Source organism: Choloepus didactylus, chromosome 17 (genome assembly GCF_015220235.1).
Source record: "Choloepus didactylus isolate mChoDid1 chromosome 17, mChoDid1.pri, whole genome shotgun sequence".
Classification (NCBI taxonomy): Eukaryota; Metazoa; Chordata; class Mammalia; order Pilosa; family Megalonychidae; genus Choloepus; species Choloepus didactylus.
In genome coordinates, this window is record NC_051323.1 from 72,195,283 (window position 1) to 72,211,694 (window position 16,412).

Below are 16,412 nucleotides of genomic sequence, written 5' to 3' on the forward strand. Positions count from 1 at the left end.
CAGTGGAAACCGTTGTTGGAACCCTAGGAGTCACCTGAGCAGAGGAGAACATGAATTTCTTTTAAAATAGCGTGCCAGCGCTCACAGGTGGCCAAGTTATGACAAAGGAGGACGGCGGGCCTCAGCCTCCGGGAGCCCTCGGGGTGGTGCCTTTGGAGGCGCTTGAGGCTGGGGCACTGCTGCTTTGTCCACGTTTACGTGATCCGTAGTGTTCTTTGTCCTTAATGTAGGAACAGAACGGCTCTGACACACAGCCCTGGTTAGAATTATGTTTTGATTCAAAGGTCGATAGGGAAAAAGATTTTAGTGGGACTCCTAAAGGCGTACGGCAAAGAGATTGCATTGGAATCAAATAGCTCTCAAGTGTAAGAGCTGGGGAGTGGGGTTGTCCTCGTGGGCAGGGCACTGCGAGACCCCGTAACGCTGTCCTCCGCTGGCAGGAGGGAGGGCCCTGCAGGCCGCTGGCGCTCACGTCCCCTTCGGGCTGGAGGTCGGGGATTTGCAGACAACCTGCCAGCTGCACGGGGCCGCAGCAGGGGGTGGGAGAGGGTTGTTGGAAGTAGCATCCCAAGAGGACCAGGTTTTGATTCCTGAAAAAAGTTAAACATGCCTGTGTATAATTGACTTTTATGCTTCTGTTTGGTATTTACCCTTTCTTCCTAATTGTTAGTTAGATTTTGAGAAGCCTTGAAAGGTTGAAATTTAAATTCTGCACCCAAGGTTTCAAAGTAAACAGTTCATTGTCAATGATTCTTCTGGACCAGCCTTTGTAAGAGTCCTGTCGCCTACCCTGGGTTCCCAGGGCTGTTTTACTGCTGTGTAAGCGCCGACCTGACTGCTGAGGAGACTTTTCTTTTCCTTAAGTCTTATTTTGAAATAATCATAGAGTCACATGTCCTTGTAACAAGTAACAGAAAAGTTTTGTGCAGGCTTTACCCGGTCTCCCCACAGGTTCCGTCCTGTACAACTGTCGTGCACCGTCTCTACCAGGGTATGTTGATATTGACCTAAATACAGACACTTCCAGCACCACAGTTGTTGCCCTTTTGTAGCCAAACCCACTTCCCTCCTCTCCCAGCCCCACCCCCGTCCCTGTCCACCACAACCACTGATCTACTCTAAATTTCTATAATTTTGTCACTTCAAAAATGTCATATAGATGAATCCTCCAGCATGTGACCTTTTGGGATCGGCATTTATCACTCAGCATAATGCCCTGGAGATGCCTCCAAGTTGTCTTCCTGTATCGGTACTTTGTCCCTTTTTATTGCTGGACAGCATCCCATGGTACGGGTGTGCCACGGTTCGCTTGACCATTTACCCATTGAAGGGCTTCTGGATTCTTGCAGTTTGGGGCTGTGACAGATGAAGCTGCTGCAGACATCTGTGTGCAGATTTTTGGGTGAACACGAGTCTTCATTTCCCTGGGATACAGGCCCAGGAGGGCCATTGCTGGGCCGTGTGCTAGTTGCACACTTAGTTTCCTCGGGAACTGCCAAACCGTTCCGGAGTCACTGCACCGTTTCCCACGCTGCCCGCCGTGTGAGTGATCCACTCGCCCCGCTTCCTTGCCAGTACTCAGAGGTGTGCTCTTTTTTATCGTAGCTGTTCTGATAGGTGCGCGGTGATTTCCCGTTGGGGTTTCCGTTTGCATTTCCCTAGTGGCTTGTGATGTTGAACGTCCTTTCAAGGGCTTGATACCATTTGTGCGTCCCCTGCAGTGACATGTCTGTGCATCTTTTGCCCATCTCCTTCTGATTGGATGGCTTATGTTTACTGTAGAGTTTTGAGAGTTCTATATTTCTATATTCTAGATACTAGTTCTTTGTCTTTTCATTCTTTTCACAGGGTCTTTCACAGAGCAAAAATTTTTAATTATGATGAGGTCCAGTTTATTAGTTGAATTGTGCTTTCGCTGTCAAGTAAGAATTCTTTTTCTACCCTTAGATGCTGAAGGTTTTCTCCAGTGTTTTATTCTAAAGGTTTGATAGTTCTGTGTTTTCCATTTAAGTCCATGATCCATGATTCATTTTGGGTTAGTTTTTGTATAAGGTGTAAGGTTTAAGTCAAGGTTCGTTTTTTTTGCCTATGGATGTCCGGTTTCTCCAGCACTCTTTGTTGAAAAGGCTGTTTTTCTGCCGCTGAATTGCTTTTGCCCTTTGTCAGTAATCCGTTCGGCATGTTTGTGTGGGTCTGTCTCTGGTTTTTCTATTCTGCTCCACTGATCTGTGTGTGTTTCCTACACGAGAAGAACTTTTAACCTCTCTGTCTTCCAGTGTACAGCGCCAAGCACGAGCTTCTGCTCCTGACAACCATGCCAGAGGCGGGGAAGTTGCCGGAAGAGACGCGTGTTCCTGAGGAACTGAAGGTGGGCACAAGCAGGGCAGGGGCCCCTGGTGCCCTCCGACCCTGGCCAGCAGAGGAGCAGGACTGCTGGGGGCTCCCGAGGAAGGACGACGTCTGCAGGGGCCTGGGTCTGCCTGGTGGCAGGTCCTGGGCAGCGGTTGATGATGTGGGTAATGTGGAAAGCCAGGGAGGGCCTGGGCCTCAGGTGGAGCCCGGCTTGGGGAGGTGCTTGCGGGTGGGATCCCCGAGATGAGGTGCAATGTGGCTGTGCTGTTTCGGCACTGAGAGGGCTGTGAGCCCGCACTGCAGTGCTTGTTTATGGGGTGCCCTCTTGCAGAGGGGCAGTCAGGCCGCCATCGTGTGCGCTACTGAGAGGCCCTCAGCCTGGAGGCGGGCACAGGCCATTATCACTTACAGATGTACTGTGCTTTCATGGAGGATTTGGGAGAGATTCCCTCCAGAAACAAGTCCCCCTTCAGAAATTAAACGTATTTATTTTAATATTATAATTTAAGTGTACCTCTTTGAAGGAACACATCGAGATTAGGCAGGGTTCCCCAGAAAAACAGAACCGACAGAATATAAAACACCACAGAGGCTGGTAAGTCCAGACTGTAGGGCAAGCCGCAAGCTGGAAACTCCAATAAAGATGATGCTGTAAACCCTAGTCTGTATTCCCCAGGGGAAGCTGGCTGCCTGGAAACTCGGGCAAAAGCCAATACAGGAGTTGAGATTGAATTCCTCTTCTGTCCTCTGAGATCCTGATTGGATGAGGGGAGATTCCACATTGCTGAGGTGTCTCCTTTATCGATCATAGATGCAATCCTCTGATGATAGATGCAAATCCCATCTTGCAGTAACCTCACCCTGACAAGCATGGCAGGGCTTGACCAAATCACTGCCCACCGGAACCCAGCCAAGCTGACAACACGATGTTAACCATCACAGTATCTAACAGGGAGGGACATGGGTGTGAAAGAGAAGGAGGGGCCACCAAAAAGCAAGATCATGTCTCACAAGTAAGCAATTGCAAGCAGAACAGACTGATACCCACCAATCACTCAGTTACATATTTCATCAGCTGTGCCAAGATCTTTGGGAAATACAAAAGAGGTATACGACATGATCTCTGTCTTCTCCTATGTGTACTGTAGCCGCAAAGATAAAAGGAGCACATGAGGAAAAGGGAACATGTGCTTAACTCTGGTTGCCAAATTCCAAGAGGACAGTTATTTCATTGATTTGTCTCCCTGTGCTAGTCTTGGAGTATGGCTGAGGGTGAGGAGGGCAAAGTAGGGAGGTTTGGGCTACACAGAGAAGATGACCGTGTAGCAGCAGCGGAAAGCCAGGACTAGTCGGTGGCCTGGGGAGGAGTTGGTCCAGCCACTCTCCGTGGCACCCTTCCTTTTGCATGAAGACAGGCCTGGGGCTGGAGATGGGGGTATGTGTGGTGGGCAGCAAGCACCAGCCTCACCTGGGCATGGGAGCTACCTCCCCTGGGGGCTCAGCCAGAGGACCGACCCTGGGGGCCACCCTCAGAGGGAAGAGGAGACCTGGGAGGTGGCACCAAACTGCTTCTTGGCTCCATGAAGTTCCAGACTCAAACAGGTTTCCCTGTTTCTGCACGTCACTAGGACACTTCCCCCTTCCCCAAATTATCTTCCCAAGGTAGTATGCAATTCCACCGGTTACCGCTTTCCAAATGCAAACTCCCCCGCAGATTCCAGTGGGGCTCAGTGGTTGCCGGGCTGCAGTCTGGCCGGCCGCTGCTGCCTCTTTTTCTCAACTAAAGTGTCCCCCGAGACCTGCCCCGAGCACCCACTGACCCCGGTGCAGATGCGGCTTCCCCCCCATTAGCTTCCTCTGTGCTTTCGTTGGCAGTTTCATGGTAGCTGCTTTGGTTAGTGCTGCACATTTCTGTTCATCTTTGGAGCTTCTGTTTTGGGGAGACACAAGGTGATGCTTACTTTTAGGTTTCTCACAATGCTTTGCACATCATGGATGCTCTGTATATACCGTTTGTGTCGAATTTCTAGATGGCTGAGGAGTCACTTGACTAGGGGAGTGGAGTGTGCTGGACAAGGTCAGGAGCAACGCAGGGGAGTGGGAAGAGACTGGAATTTTAGAGCGAGAAGGAGCCTTGCTCAGCTGAGCAGCTGATCCAACCTCCCAAAGTTATGCCTGAGAGAACCGAGTCTAGAAATGAGGGTTGTCACCCAGTATCGGTGGGAGTTCCCAGCGGAGCACAAGCTGCTCACTTGTACCCAGCACTGGCCTTGCTTGCCATGCTGATTCCAAGTCTTTCTCCTCGGATTCCTTCTGTACTTAAACTCCTGATAGTTCCCTACCAGGGATGAGGGAAACACCCTGAGGGAAGGATCCTCTCTCTTGCTAATCCCCATCTGGGTCTGGAAAGTTTAGGTTGCGTTTTGTGGACAGAAGGAAATGGGTGGAGCAGCTCTAAGGGTGTTTCTCAGCCCAGGATTGAACTGTAGAGAAGGGGCAGGTCCTGCCTGTGGTTCCCAGTACAGGGACCAGGAATTAGAACCAAGTAAAATGCAGAAAGTGTACGCCAGGTCAGAGTCTCGTGCTTTCCCAGTTTTACTTTTCACAGGACATTGGTGTACTAGAGTTCAAGTGTGCAGAACTCTGAAATGTCCCTGGAACATTGCTTTTTGTTCAGACCCTTTGGCACCTCAAAGAATTTGGATGGACACAGAGACAGAAACAAGAATCTTACAGAAAATCGGAGGGTGGCTTTCATAGAGTTAAGGAAACGATTATCTGGTTACGAAGGTAAATAATGACACAAAGGAAGGGGCTTACACCTGTAAGATTTTCCAAGAGGAATAAAGTGCTCTGAGTCAAGGGTGCCATCAAAATGCTGCTAAAAGGAAAACACACCAGTGTGTGGTCACTCTCCTTAGGGGGTACAGGATGTCATTTCTGTAAAAACTGGTGGCCTGAAGGAGCAGTTTACAAAGCCCTTTCCTGGGTTTTAGTCCCATTTTGTCCTCATAGTAGACCTCTGAGGGGTAAATGTTTGTACTCATTTTGCAGTTGGGAAACAGGAGGCTCAGGGGCCTTTGTTCACCAGCCCAGCGAGCCCCGACCAGCGAGGGGTGGTCCTGGAGTTTGAACTTCATGCTCTCTCCGTCCCCTTCTCTTCCCACCGTGTCGTATGGATTATCCTAGAACACGGATGCCAGGGGAAGGAAGTGAGGGGTATGACGGTCAGGAGTACCTTCCGAGGCCGTGAATCATTAGGTGACGTAAAATTCGGCATGTATGAAAGGTGCTTCATAAATACGGTCAGGTTCCATAACCTACCTTTATAAAGTTTATTTTGTGTATATGATGAATGTTTGGATGAAGAATACCATAAAATAATATCAGTAATTACAATTGATATTGTTTATTTCCTGAGAGAAAAAGTAGAAAACAGTGCAAGGCAGTACACAGAATTAAAGCAAAACAATCGAACGAGAAATTGTTTTTCTCTTTATTTCATGCTTCAGCTTGAAATAAAGCAAAACTCGAAAATGACAAAGTAGGTGGAGGCTTTTCTGCATTTTGTCATGAGAGCTGGTTTAGAGGTGGCTGTCCCCTGGGTGTTGCTCTGAGTGTCATCCATGATTGGGGTTAGATCTGATGTTTTAAAAAATCAGATCAGGGTGAAGAGGGAGGGAGACTGTCTTGGGAGAAGTGAGAGAGAGTTGGGAATGAGGTTAAATTAGACCCTGAAAGCAAGGAGGATGCTGCCCCCACACCCCCACCCTGTGTGGTTCCCTGGGCCTCTGCAGAGGTGGGGCAGGGCCGTGCCAATGCCGCATGTGCGGGGGCTGGAGGTGACCTGCCGTGGATGGGGTGGGGCAGGTCTGCTCTCACTTCCAAAACCTTTGCAAGGCGTTGTCTTCCCCTTAGGAACCTCCAAGCCTTTCCTCCCTTCCTCGGGAGACAGCCAGGCTTCAGTTAAGCACAAGAGGGACTAAGCGTCCTGGCAAATGTTGAGCATCAGGGAGTTTATGTCTGATCCATGACAGGACAGCAGGGAGTGTGCTGGGGTGGAAGCCCCTGCTGCCCTGGTTCTGCCCACGTCCTCGTTTCAGGGGTTTCAGAGGCTGATTTCCTAACACCCTCGTTTTAGGGGCTTCAGAAGGCTGACTTCCCTCTCCCATCGTGTAACTGATGCAGCCCTCAGGGAGGACAGGCTGCTGCACCTGCACCATGATTTGATTGCCTGACAGGCTTAGTGCATTTTAAAAGATAAGATGAGGTTATTTTGGTTCATTTGATAAGGTTAATTTAGAGGGACCATCCACTTTGAAATCTCAGGAAGGAGTCCAGTGTAGCTTTATGAGAGTAAAGAGACAGTCTGTTCTTGGAAGCAGAAGCGTTTCAAAATGCCCGGAACCAGGACCACAGCTAGAGGTGGCTCAAGGAGTGAGGCGAATGGAACAGCCCCCCCCATCCCCCTACCCCCCATTTAGAATCACCGTGCTAGGCTCTCCTGGAGAGCTGGGAGACGTCTGTGGCAAACGCTGCAGCCTGCACCTGGGTGAAGCCACTGGGGACTGAGCCCCTGAACCCCTGCCGAGTGTGCCCGCGAGTCAGCCCCTGCCTCCACCACGGGCTGTCACCCCGCTGGGGCTCTCCCAGGTCTCCGCAGGGTGCCGCCACCGGTTCCAAGCACCGAGGAAATACCCGATGAGTGTTTGAAATGAACAGTTCTGCCTTCTAACGGAGAACTGAATATTAACAGAGGTCTCTTGGGCTGCACATATGCTCTTAGGTTCTGAAACATCCCCAAAGTGTGCTGTCATTTTGTGCTTGAGCTTGTCACCTTTTTTGATTTTTAAGTCAGCTTCCCTCGAGGCAATAAAGGAAAGTCAGATGAACCAAGTCGTCACTTTCCTTGCCAACTGGATGGATTCATAGCCCTGATTCACCCGGTCAGGGGAGAGGCTCTGAGAAAGGTTCCAGGAAGGGACTGGAAGCAGTGGTTTTACTGTCAGGAAGGAAGGAAGGAAAGAGGAGAACCTATGACAGGTTCTAGGTGAGAAAGGAAAAGCCCAGCCCTGCTGGGAATTGAGGCTGCGACCCTTCCACCAAGGCACGTTGCTGATGGTGAAGTATCGTGCCGACTTCGTCATCCCAGTGCCCTGGAGACTGCCGGGGGGTGGGGGGTGGGTTTGGGGCAGCCTCGTGTTAACCTCAACTGCAGAGCTCTTGAGAACATAAGTAGACAAAAGAGTCTTCCATCTGGGGCCTTATAGTATGGAAGCTTGAGCTGAGGAAGCGGAATTAAATAGGGATCAGATTCCATTTTTTCCCTTGCTTTGCTTGTTTTATTGTATCAAATGTGACTTCAGCCCATAGGCCAGCAGCTGGGGCTGAGAAGTCGTGTGGTTTTAGACATAGTGATTACGATGGGGTTTGTCCTGTATACCAGAGAATGTTCAGAACAGACCCCATCTATACATTCTAAATACAGAAACTCTGAGTTGCCTGAAAGAGAAATGCTAAGGAGAGTAAACAGGGTGGAAACTCATTTTCACCACGATTCCCAAGTGAAAGGTTTCCTGCTGTTTCCGGGAAACCACGAGCTGTAATGCCGCCAGCCAAGTGATGAGCACAGGACCTGCCTCTGCTTGTCCGCGCCGAGGATGGAGCGGCGCAGGGTACCTTTGTGTGTGATTAAGTTGTGGTCCTGCAGGTACCCCCGTCCTGAGTCGCAAGCCCCCCACTCCCGACGGTGACCCTCACACTCATGCACACGCACGGCCATGCTGCCTGGTGGTTCTCGCCCAGGGCTTGCTGGCACACGGGAGGGTGCAGGGCCTCCTGGGCGAGGCTTGCTGTGGCCTGTGCTGCTCCCCGGCTAACAGGCCCTCGTGCCCGCCCTGCTCCCTGTTCTCTCGCTCCCAGCCGACCGGAAGGATGCTGTCTGGCAGCCGGCTGGCCCAGCCCCTGGTCTACATGGAGCGTCTGGAACTCGTCAGAAACGTCTGCAGGGACGAAGCACTGAAGAACCTCTCACATACTGCGATCTCCAAGTTTGTTCTGGACCGAATATTTGTCTGCGACAAGCACAAAATTCTTTTCTGCCAGACTCCAAAAGTGGGCAACACCCAGTGGAAGAAAGTGCTGATCGTCTTAAACGGTGGGTGCTGTGCCTGGGGTGGACCCTGTGGGAGCCGGTGGTTTCCCCAGCGAAGGGTTTCTGTGCCTGGGTGGGGGGCAATGGAAGACGTCGACGAGAAGGCCCCGCACGGAATGGGTGCTCCTGAAGGGACTGCTAATCCTTAAGGCATTTCTGAGCTTTTTCATTTCCTGTTAGTGTTGTATCTTAAAAGTCAGTGGGATTAATTTAGATACTGATTTTTTTAAAGGGGTTGTAGCCAAAGTCAGGATTTCCTTGCTTTTCACAGTAGAAGCCCCCTCGGGCAGCTTGTCCTGCCCCCATCGATCCCTTTTCTTCTTCTCATCAGATTCATTGCGCTGATTCTTACTGGGCCATGTTCTAGCCACAGTAAGTCAAGCCCAGTCACTCTGGGCCACCAGGAAGCTGCCACTCAGATTTGCCCTTTCTGTGGGGAGAAGGGGCCACACCCCAGGCCTTGGAAGGGGAACCCTGGCCGTCGGGGTGTGAGGGCCTCGGCCAAAGCCAGCACTTCTTCATCTGCAGACCAAGTCCTCTGTCCCAGTCAGGGAGAAGGGAGCTGTCCCCACGTTACACTGTGCATCTGTATTCAGAGGATTTAATCTGCTTGCTTCAGGAAATCGGGTGTTGACTCGGGAACAAATAAGGTCATTGAAAAGTGACCTCCTACACTACGTTTTCTGACCACTCGTCACTCTTTTCAGCCACCGTGTTTGCATGTTTAAATCCCAATTATTGTGCATAAGCCAAGGTAATTATGGCCTCTGTCTACTGAATTCAACCTCAGATGGAATAGTTCACGTTGGCAGCTGCGTGGCTCCGGGATCAGGAGGGTCAGACCTCGGGAGCTCCGGGGGTGGGGAGTGGACCTGGCTTCCCCACCCTGCACCCCGCCTTCATGGATGCTGTTTGCGGAATTGGTGGTTAATGTTTGCTGTCGTTGTCATTTGGCCTCTTCACTGGTTGTCAGGCTTAAAATTAGCATACAGAGCAGATTGCATTAGAGCCTTCTTGAGTCATTTGCAGTATGTTGGATTTTTAAAATCAGAATGAGGTGACAAGCAAAGTTCAAAACCGGCATATAAAAAAATGTCTCGCAGGTTTGCAGCATGAAGCAGCCTCTTTTAAAGAAGTAAACACCTGCTCACAAGGTCAGGGTAAACATGGGAGCAGGTGTCCCAGAAACAGGAGCAGTCCCTGCGGCTGTCTTCAGCCGTGCCCAGGTGCACCTGAACCACGGGCAGGTACGTGAGCAGGTCCAGGTACGAATCCTCAGAGCTCGTTCTTCCCCAGCCCCCTGAGAGCGAAGAGCTCCCCTCCCCCATTCGTGCAGCCCTCCCCACCGCACTTAGCACAGTGTCTCTCCTTGTGCTGAAATACTTTTGGAAGGAAGGAATAGAAACGACAAGGCTGTGGCCACACTTAGATGGCTGAATGGAGATTCTGCCTTCCCAGAGGTGGGGGTGTCACACGAAGGATTATCACAAAGATGAGTGCCGGGGTCTGTAGGTGCTGGCTCACACCTGCTTAACACGATGACAGCTCCTGCCTGTTTGTGAGGTTTAGAGAGAAAAACCTGCATAGTCCACCAGCCTCAGGCACTTTGGCTTCGACAGACAGACTGTGGCTTTTTATACTGACCTGCCTTCTCTGTAGACGCTCCCTTGTCCTCCTGAAAATCCTGTTTCACATGCGTCACGCGGTTCCCGGGACCCGAGCCTGGTTTTTCCAGCATCAGTCATCTTTGCCACATGCCAGTTTGGGAAGCTGTGATGTTATCTAAGCACCGCCTGAGGCCTGGGAGAGTTTGGTCGGTCAGTAGAGACGCCGACCTTGACAGTGCTGGTCAGAAAGTGTGTTTGGCAGTCTTGCCGGCATGCTAGCAGGTTTGCCCCAATTTCAGAATAGGGTAGATATTGCTAGTTTTAGACGTTTGGTTTGCATGCAGTGATCTGTCTTCTTTAATGGCGGATTTAACCCCATTTAGATGCTTCACTAGAGGTATTGGTTTTTCCAGTATTTCTGCCCCTTTTTCCCTCTGTGCTTCTCCTCCTGACTCATCTTCTTCTCTAGTTGGCTTGTGAGTTACCAAACACTTTTCTCCCCTCTTTCATCCCGCTGGAAGAAGCTGTTGCTCTTCGAAGACCTAAACTCAGATCAGTTGGGGATGGGTTTGTTGAATGTGTGTGGGGAGCCTTTCAGGATGGCACGGAGGATGTCGGTGGTCCTTGTCATTTGTTTACTTCCCAGGAGCATTTTCTTCCATTGAAGAGATCCCTGAAAATGTGGTTCACGACCATGAGAAGAATGGCCTCCCGCGTCTGTCTTCCTTCAGCGATGCAGAGATTCAGAAGCGGTAAGAGCAGGTCTCTCCAAAGGGAGGAGCTCTTTTAAAACCCTGAGAAGAAACTTTGATAAAGCCCAAGGCTATCAGTTCTATACACGCCACACATTCCAGATTGTTCCAAGGACCCTGGGGCTGGCTGCTGGTTTGGTTTGTGCTGGGGAGAGGCAGCCGAGCACAGGAATTTCAGACAGCTCCTCCAGTCTTTCCGCAGTCCCTTCACGTGAAGACTACGTGATTGTATCAATAGAAATGATTGGCTGTTTTCCTTTTGCTTTGTTTTCATTAAGTTTTAAAGATTCCTTACTGAATATGATTTTCTCTCCATAAAAAAAGGGATTTGGGTTGCATGGAAGCCCCACTCAGTTTTTCATTCTTTTCCAAAGAAAAAAATGTCCACCTCCCTTAGCTGCCCCCGGGAGTGGTGGTGTCGACCGGGTCTAGCATCGGCAGAGCGGAGGGCAGAGCCCACAGATCGCAGCAGGGGTGGAGAGCTCAGGATAAATCCCCTTAGTGAGTAGATCGAGAAGTTCTCCATTAGGTACGCACTGGCCCAGGAGAGCAAGGTTTAAAAGAAATAAGAATGCATAGCAGCAAGTAAACACCAGGTCACCAGCTGAACTTGGGCCTCCCTAGCTTTCCCTATATCCCGGTCCTGGTTAGCCTATTCTTGTGTCTTTGTACAAAATCTTCAAAATGCAGGTTTGAAACCCCAGGACAGAGCTCCTCCTGGGGAAGGACTCTCTGTTGCCCCTAAGCACTCACCTGGTGGGAATTTCGTGAGATTGAAAGGGGTTAGGACCCATGACGCGTAGAGAGCAGTTCCTGGGGTGTCAGCAGCTCTGCGTGGCCGCTGAAACAGCCTCCTGGGTACCACGGCCACTGCCACAGCCAAACACCTGCACCCGCCACAGCCGGCAGCAGTCCCGGCCGCCTTCCCTGCCAGGCGCGGCACATGCCTCTCGCGTCTCATTTTCTCTTACCTCCCCCTTTTCATATTTGTCCTTCCCCTGCAATTCTGAATTTGGTTCTTAAAGATACACCCTTAAAGTAACTTCCTCTGGCCTCCACTGTCCCTAAATCACCTGGCGTTCTTTGTCTTAAAGTTTCCTGCCCGGGAGCAGAACGATTAAACATTCTTGAATTTCTGACATAGTCAAGTAAAAGAATATGGACAGTCTCCATCGATTTCTTCACTGTGTCCCCCTAGTGTGAATTCTGTGCTTGGGCAGGGAAAGATTTCCAGGCCTCTGTTTCCAGCCTGTAAAATGGGTCAGTGACGGGTCCTGCTTCCTGCGGCTGTGGCGTGGAGGAAGTGAGAGATCCCCGTGGAGTGCTCAGTGCCCGCGTGTGGCACGAGCCAGCGTGCGTGGGTGCTGGGAGGTGCCAGCTGCAGCCACTAACAGACACTGCACTCTTGGCTTCTCCCTCCTGAACACCACTGTCACTAGCAGCATCTCGTTAACCACTTACCCATTTCCATCTTTTCCCTTAGATTGAAAACATACTTCAAGTTTTTCATTGTCAGAGATCCCTTTGAAAGGCTTATTTCTGCCTTCAAGGATAAGTTTGTGCACAACCCTCGGTTCGAGCCCTGGTACAAGCTCGAGATCGCCCCCGGCATCATCAGAAAATACCGCAGGAACCGCACGGAGACCAGGGGCATCCAGTTCGAGGACTTTGTGCGTTACCTGGGCGATCCGAACCACAGGTGGCTCGACCTCCAGTTCGGGGACCACGTCATCCACTGGCTGCCCTACGCGGAGCTCTGTGCCCCCTGCGAGATCACGTACAGCATCATCGGGCACCACGAGACCCTGGAGGAGGACGCCCCCCACATCTTGAGGGAGGCTGGGGTCGATCACCTGGTGACGTACCCGACCATCCCGCCGGGCATCACCGCCTACAACAGGACCAAGGTGGAGCGCTACTTCCTGGGCATCAGCAAGCGGGACATCCGGCGCCTGTACGCACGCTTCCAAGGGGACTTCAAGCTCTTTGGGTATCAGAAGCCAGAGTTTTTGCTAAACTGATGCCCAGGACCTGTGTGTTTGAATATCTTTGCTGGACCCGGAGCTAACCAGGTGGAGAGCCGAGTGCAGACGTGATGTCCCCTCGATGACATTTTTTAAGACGCCCGCAGCTGCCGGGGATGGGTCAGTGCCTAGCTGGTGCTTCAGCTTGCGCATTTGGACCCTGACGGTGACTGCCCAGTATGGACGTGAGGTGCACTGAAGAGCCCCCCACCCCCAGCCCCACCGGCTTCCTGAGGGGCCACCTGCTTTTCAGTCACCTTGGAGGGTAAGAGCCTAAAGATTCACAGGCTGACAAACTGGAGGAAGGGTCCCAGAGCCTTAGGAGTCCTTCTCCCCAGCCGTCCACAGGGAGCCCCCCCACTCGACTGAAGCCTCGCTCCGTGGTCAGGAGGGTGTCGTCTCAGAGAACCCCAGGAGCAGCTCCCAGCACGCCCAGGAGGAAAGGAGGAGCTAACGGACTGCAGAGATTGCAGGGGCTACTCCGGGACCAAGTTTGAGTACTAAACTGTACCTCTGGCTTTCGTTTTGGCGCTGCTGTACTCACGGAGGCAAACTGTGTTTTTTCCATGATTTTTTTCCTGTGAAATTTAGTGATGACCAAAGGGCAGTCTCAGGCCATCCATCTTTTCAGAACACATAACCTGTGCTACGCTAGCTCAGATTTCCAAACCTGTCTGCCAAGCAAGTCCCATCAGCCCAAGAGATACCGTTTTGGAAAGTAAGGAGGGGGTGTAAATTCTTTCCACCTGAGAAAGGAACACTTTTGGGGGTCTTAAGGGGCACGTGGTACAATGACACGGTGACCTGGTTAGCCCCGGATGCCCAGTCTGCTGTGGATTTGGCACGTCCATCCTGACTGTGGTCTGGCCTCTTGTCGCTGTCCCCTAGGTGGGGGAGCAGGGGCGTTCCCCACCCCTGTCCCCCAGGGTGGGAGGCAAGCAGGGGCACCATGCCAGCCCAGTGGAAGTCAATACAGCTTACACGTCTCAGTTTCCTTCATCTCAGTGAGCTGCTCAGCCCTGGGCCATATGGCTGGAGGTTGGCTCATTGAGCTCACCAGCAATAAAATCCTGGGCCGAGGCAGCCCCCAGTGACGTTCCCCGACAGTGCAGGCCCCCGAGATGTGGGGGAGTCCCAGGGAAAAGTCCCTAGTGCCCAGCTCTGAGCACGTGCAGCACAGACGAGCCCAGGGACTTTCTTCCGGGCAGCCCCCACCTCCTTGCAAAGTGGCAGTGGGAAGAGAAGCTTCCTGAGTTTGTAAATGTGAAAGTCAAATAAAATTTAAAACGTGTGCCAAACCTGACATGTGCTGCAGCTTCAGAGAAAGGTGCACCAAGGCTGCAGGTGACAGACCTCCTCCAGGAAGCGCAGCAGCCCTGACGGAGCAGCCATTGGTGCCGTAGCCTTGAGTCCCCAGCGGACACACCAAGGATGGGACACAAGTTGTTTTTATGTCAAGTTTTACACGAGCCTTGTTAAAATCATTTCGGACCTGGTGAGCTGACTGATAACCTCTTTCCCATTTGAAATGTAACAGTGTGAATACTGTATGTGAATTTAAGGCCTTACAGTTAGTCCTAATTAAAAAAAAAAATAGCATTTTCTCTCCCGAACAAAAAGGTGGGCCACCTGTTGTTTATTATGGCTGCTTTTGTTTTTTTCTTCTAAGTGATGAAAAATCTGGCACTTGGGTCATTTTCCTAACACTGCTATCTCTGTGCATCCAAAATCACACTTCTCGGCCACTGCCGCAAACCGTTGCAGCTCCTGGCCCACGCCCACCCCCAGGGCAGGCAGCCCTGCTGTCACACACTCCCTGAGGGCCGGTGGCTCCAACTCTGAATCTCCAGAATCCTCCTTTTCATCACCTGAGCCCCTGCCACACCTGCTCCAGCTGCCTCCAACACTTTCCCGACCCTGCTTTCCAGATGCAAACGTGAAGCCACCCCTGAGTACAGCCCACCTGATGTCCTTCCCACAGCCCCGTTGCTGTTCCCTGCCCTGGGCTCCGGACCTCCCCTCTCCGGGCAGCCTTGCACATCCCTCCGGGGTGGCCCCTCAGCCGTGGGCTCAGGCTCGCTCCAGGAGCCGTCCCTGCCCCTGCGTTAGGGCCTCTCTGCTGCTCCCTTGGGTGCCGTGTGGGGCAGGGGCTGGGCAGCAGCTCGTTTGCAGGCGGAGGTGCAAGGGAAGGAGGTGCTGTGGGCGCAGCCGAGAGGGCAGAACTCAGGTAACATTAAGCCTTGACGTGAAAAGCAGCAGAAGCTGCTCTCCCCCTCCCAGAAGGGGTTCTGAGGTTTAGAGGACAATTCCTAAATTTAAAGTCTTAATATTAGGCTGACTCAATGGACTTGTGTCTTAAATTCAATTGCTTTTCTCTTATTGGATCTCTCTCCTTAAATGTTAGTTTTATTGGTTTAACGTTGAAAACCATTACAGCGAGACGCCCAGCGTCAAGGTTAGATTTGATCTCCCGTGGCTGCGGGTGCCCGTGGGTGCTGCCCATTGCCCCCTGCCAGGGACCCAGCGGCCTCTTCCTCAGGGTGCTGGGAGAATGGGCCTCCTGGAGAAGGACTGGCAAGATGAGGCCCTCCCTGCTCCCCAGTCTGAGCCCCAGCCTGGCCTGCTGAACCCGGATCTCCAGCAGCAGGAGACAGCAGGAGCCTGGAGGAGGAGAGGGAAAAAATAATAAAAACCCGATGAAGGCAGCCTCAGCGTCGTCTTGATTCTGTTCAGGTCAGTGTACAAGTCTGAAGCAGGACATGCCAAGCCCCGTTCCCGGGTGGCGGCCTGAAGGGCAGAGACCTCAGGCCCACGAGAGAGGCGAGCTGGGGGGCGTGCAAGGGTGCGCTGCCAGCCCGGGTGTGAGCCGGGATGGCATCTGGCAAAGATGATGGTGCAGCTGGAACTCGAGTGGGGAGGACATCCATGGGTGTGGGCGCGTTCAGGGGCGCGGCACCTTGCCAACTGCCCTGGGGTCTGCTGGGGTTACAGTAGGAGCCCAGGCGAGGGGTTTCTCCACCTTCCACCCCAGTCTTCCCCACTTACTGCCAGCAGGTGATCTTGTCCCCTCCCTACAGAGAAAATAGGAGAGAGCAGTTCTTCAGCATCCTGGCTTAAACCCACCGTTTTCTGCTCCCGCACACCTCCCTTCCACCTTCAGCGTTGTCTAATACAATGCAAGCGGGTTCTCCTCTCGCTCCCCACCTTTGCTTTGTATCTCCTGCCCTCCTCGAATTTTCCTCTTTTTGTTCTGTGTCCAGCTCCAGCTCTTCTCTCCAACCCGGCTCTTGCCACCAGCAGTTAAACATATTTAAGCCTCTCTAATCTTAAAGCCACCCTTCCTTGGCAGTCCCTCATCCGGGATGGAGTGTTGCCCTATCTCTACAGCCCTCACCCACCCAGCTTCTCACAAGCATCCTCTGCCCTCATTGTCTTCATACCTTCATCTCCCATTCACCTCTCAGTCCACGACCCCCGGGCTCCTGCCTGCTCCGCTCTACCTACAGAGTTACCCCAGGTCACC

The 16,412-nt window shown here is 52.1% G+C and overlaps 1 protein-coding gene across 11 annotated transcripts in view; it reads left to right on the plus strand.

Moving 5' to 3' along the window:
* CHST10 (carbohydrate sulfotransferase 10) overlaps nucleotides 1-14,531 on the plus strand; it is a 33,116-nt gene extending 18,585 nt beyond the window's left edge. For 9 of the 11 annotated variants that reach the window (XM_037806908.1, XM_037806910.1, XM_037806914.1 and 6 more), the window contains 5 exons: nucleotides 2,277-2,368; nucleotides 8,275-8,509; nucleotides 9,610-9,753; nucleotides 10,760-10,865; nucleotides 12,349-14,531. In XM_037806908.1, coding sequence (XP_037662836.1) covers nucleotides 2,277-2,368; nucleotides 8,275-8,509; nucleotides 9,610-9,753; nucleotides 10,760-10,865; nucleotides 12,349-12,886 — 1,115 coding nt within the window. In that variant the 3' untranslated portion in view covers nucleotides 12,887-14,531. The remainder of the gene's footprint in view (nucleotides 1-2,276; nucleotides 2,369-8,274; nucleotides 8,510-9,609; nucleotides 9,754-10,759; nucleotides 10,866-12,348) is intronic. The other 2 variants (XM_037806916.1, XM_037806915.1) reach the window with 1 other exon arrangement.
* The last annotated feature ends 1,881 nt before the right edge of the window (nucleotides 14,532-16,412 follow it).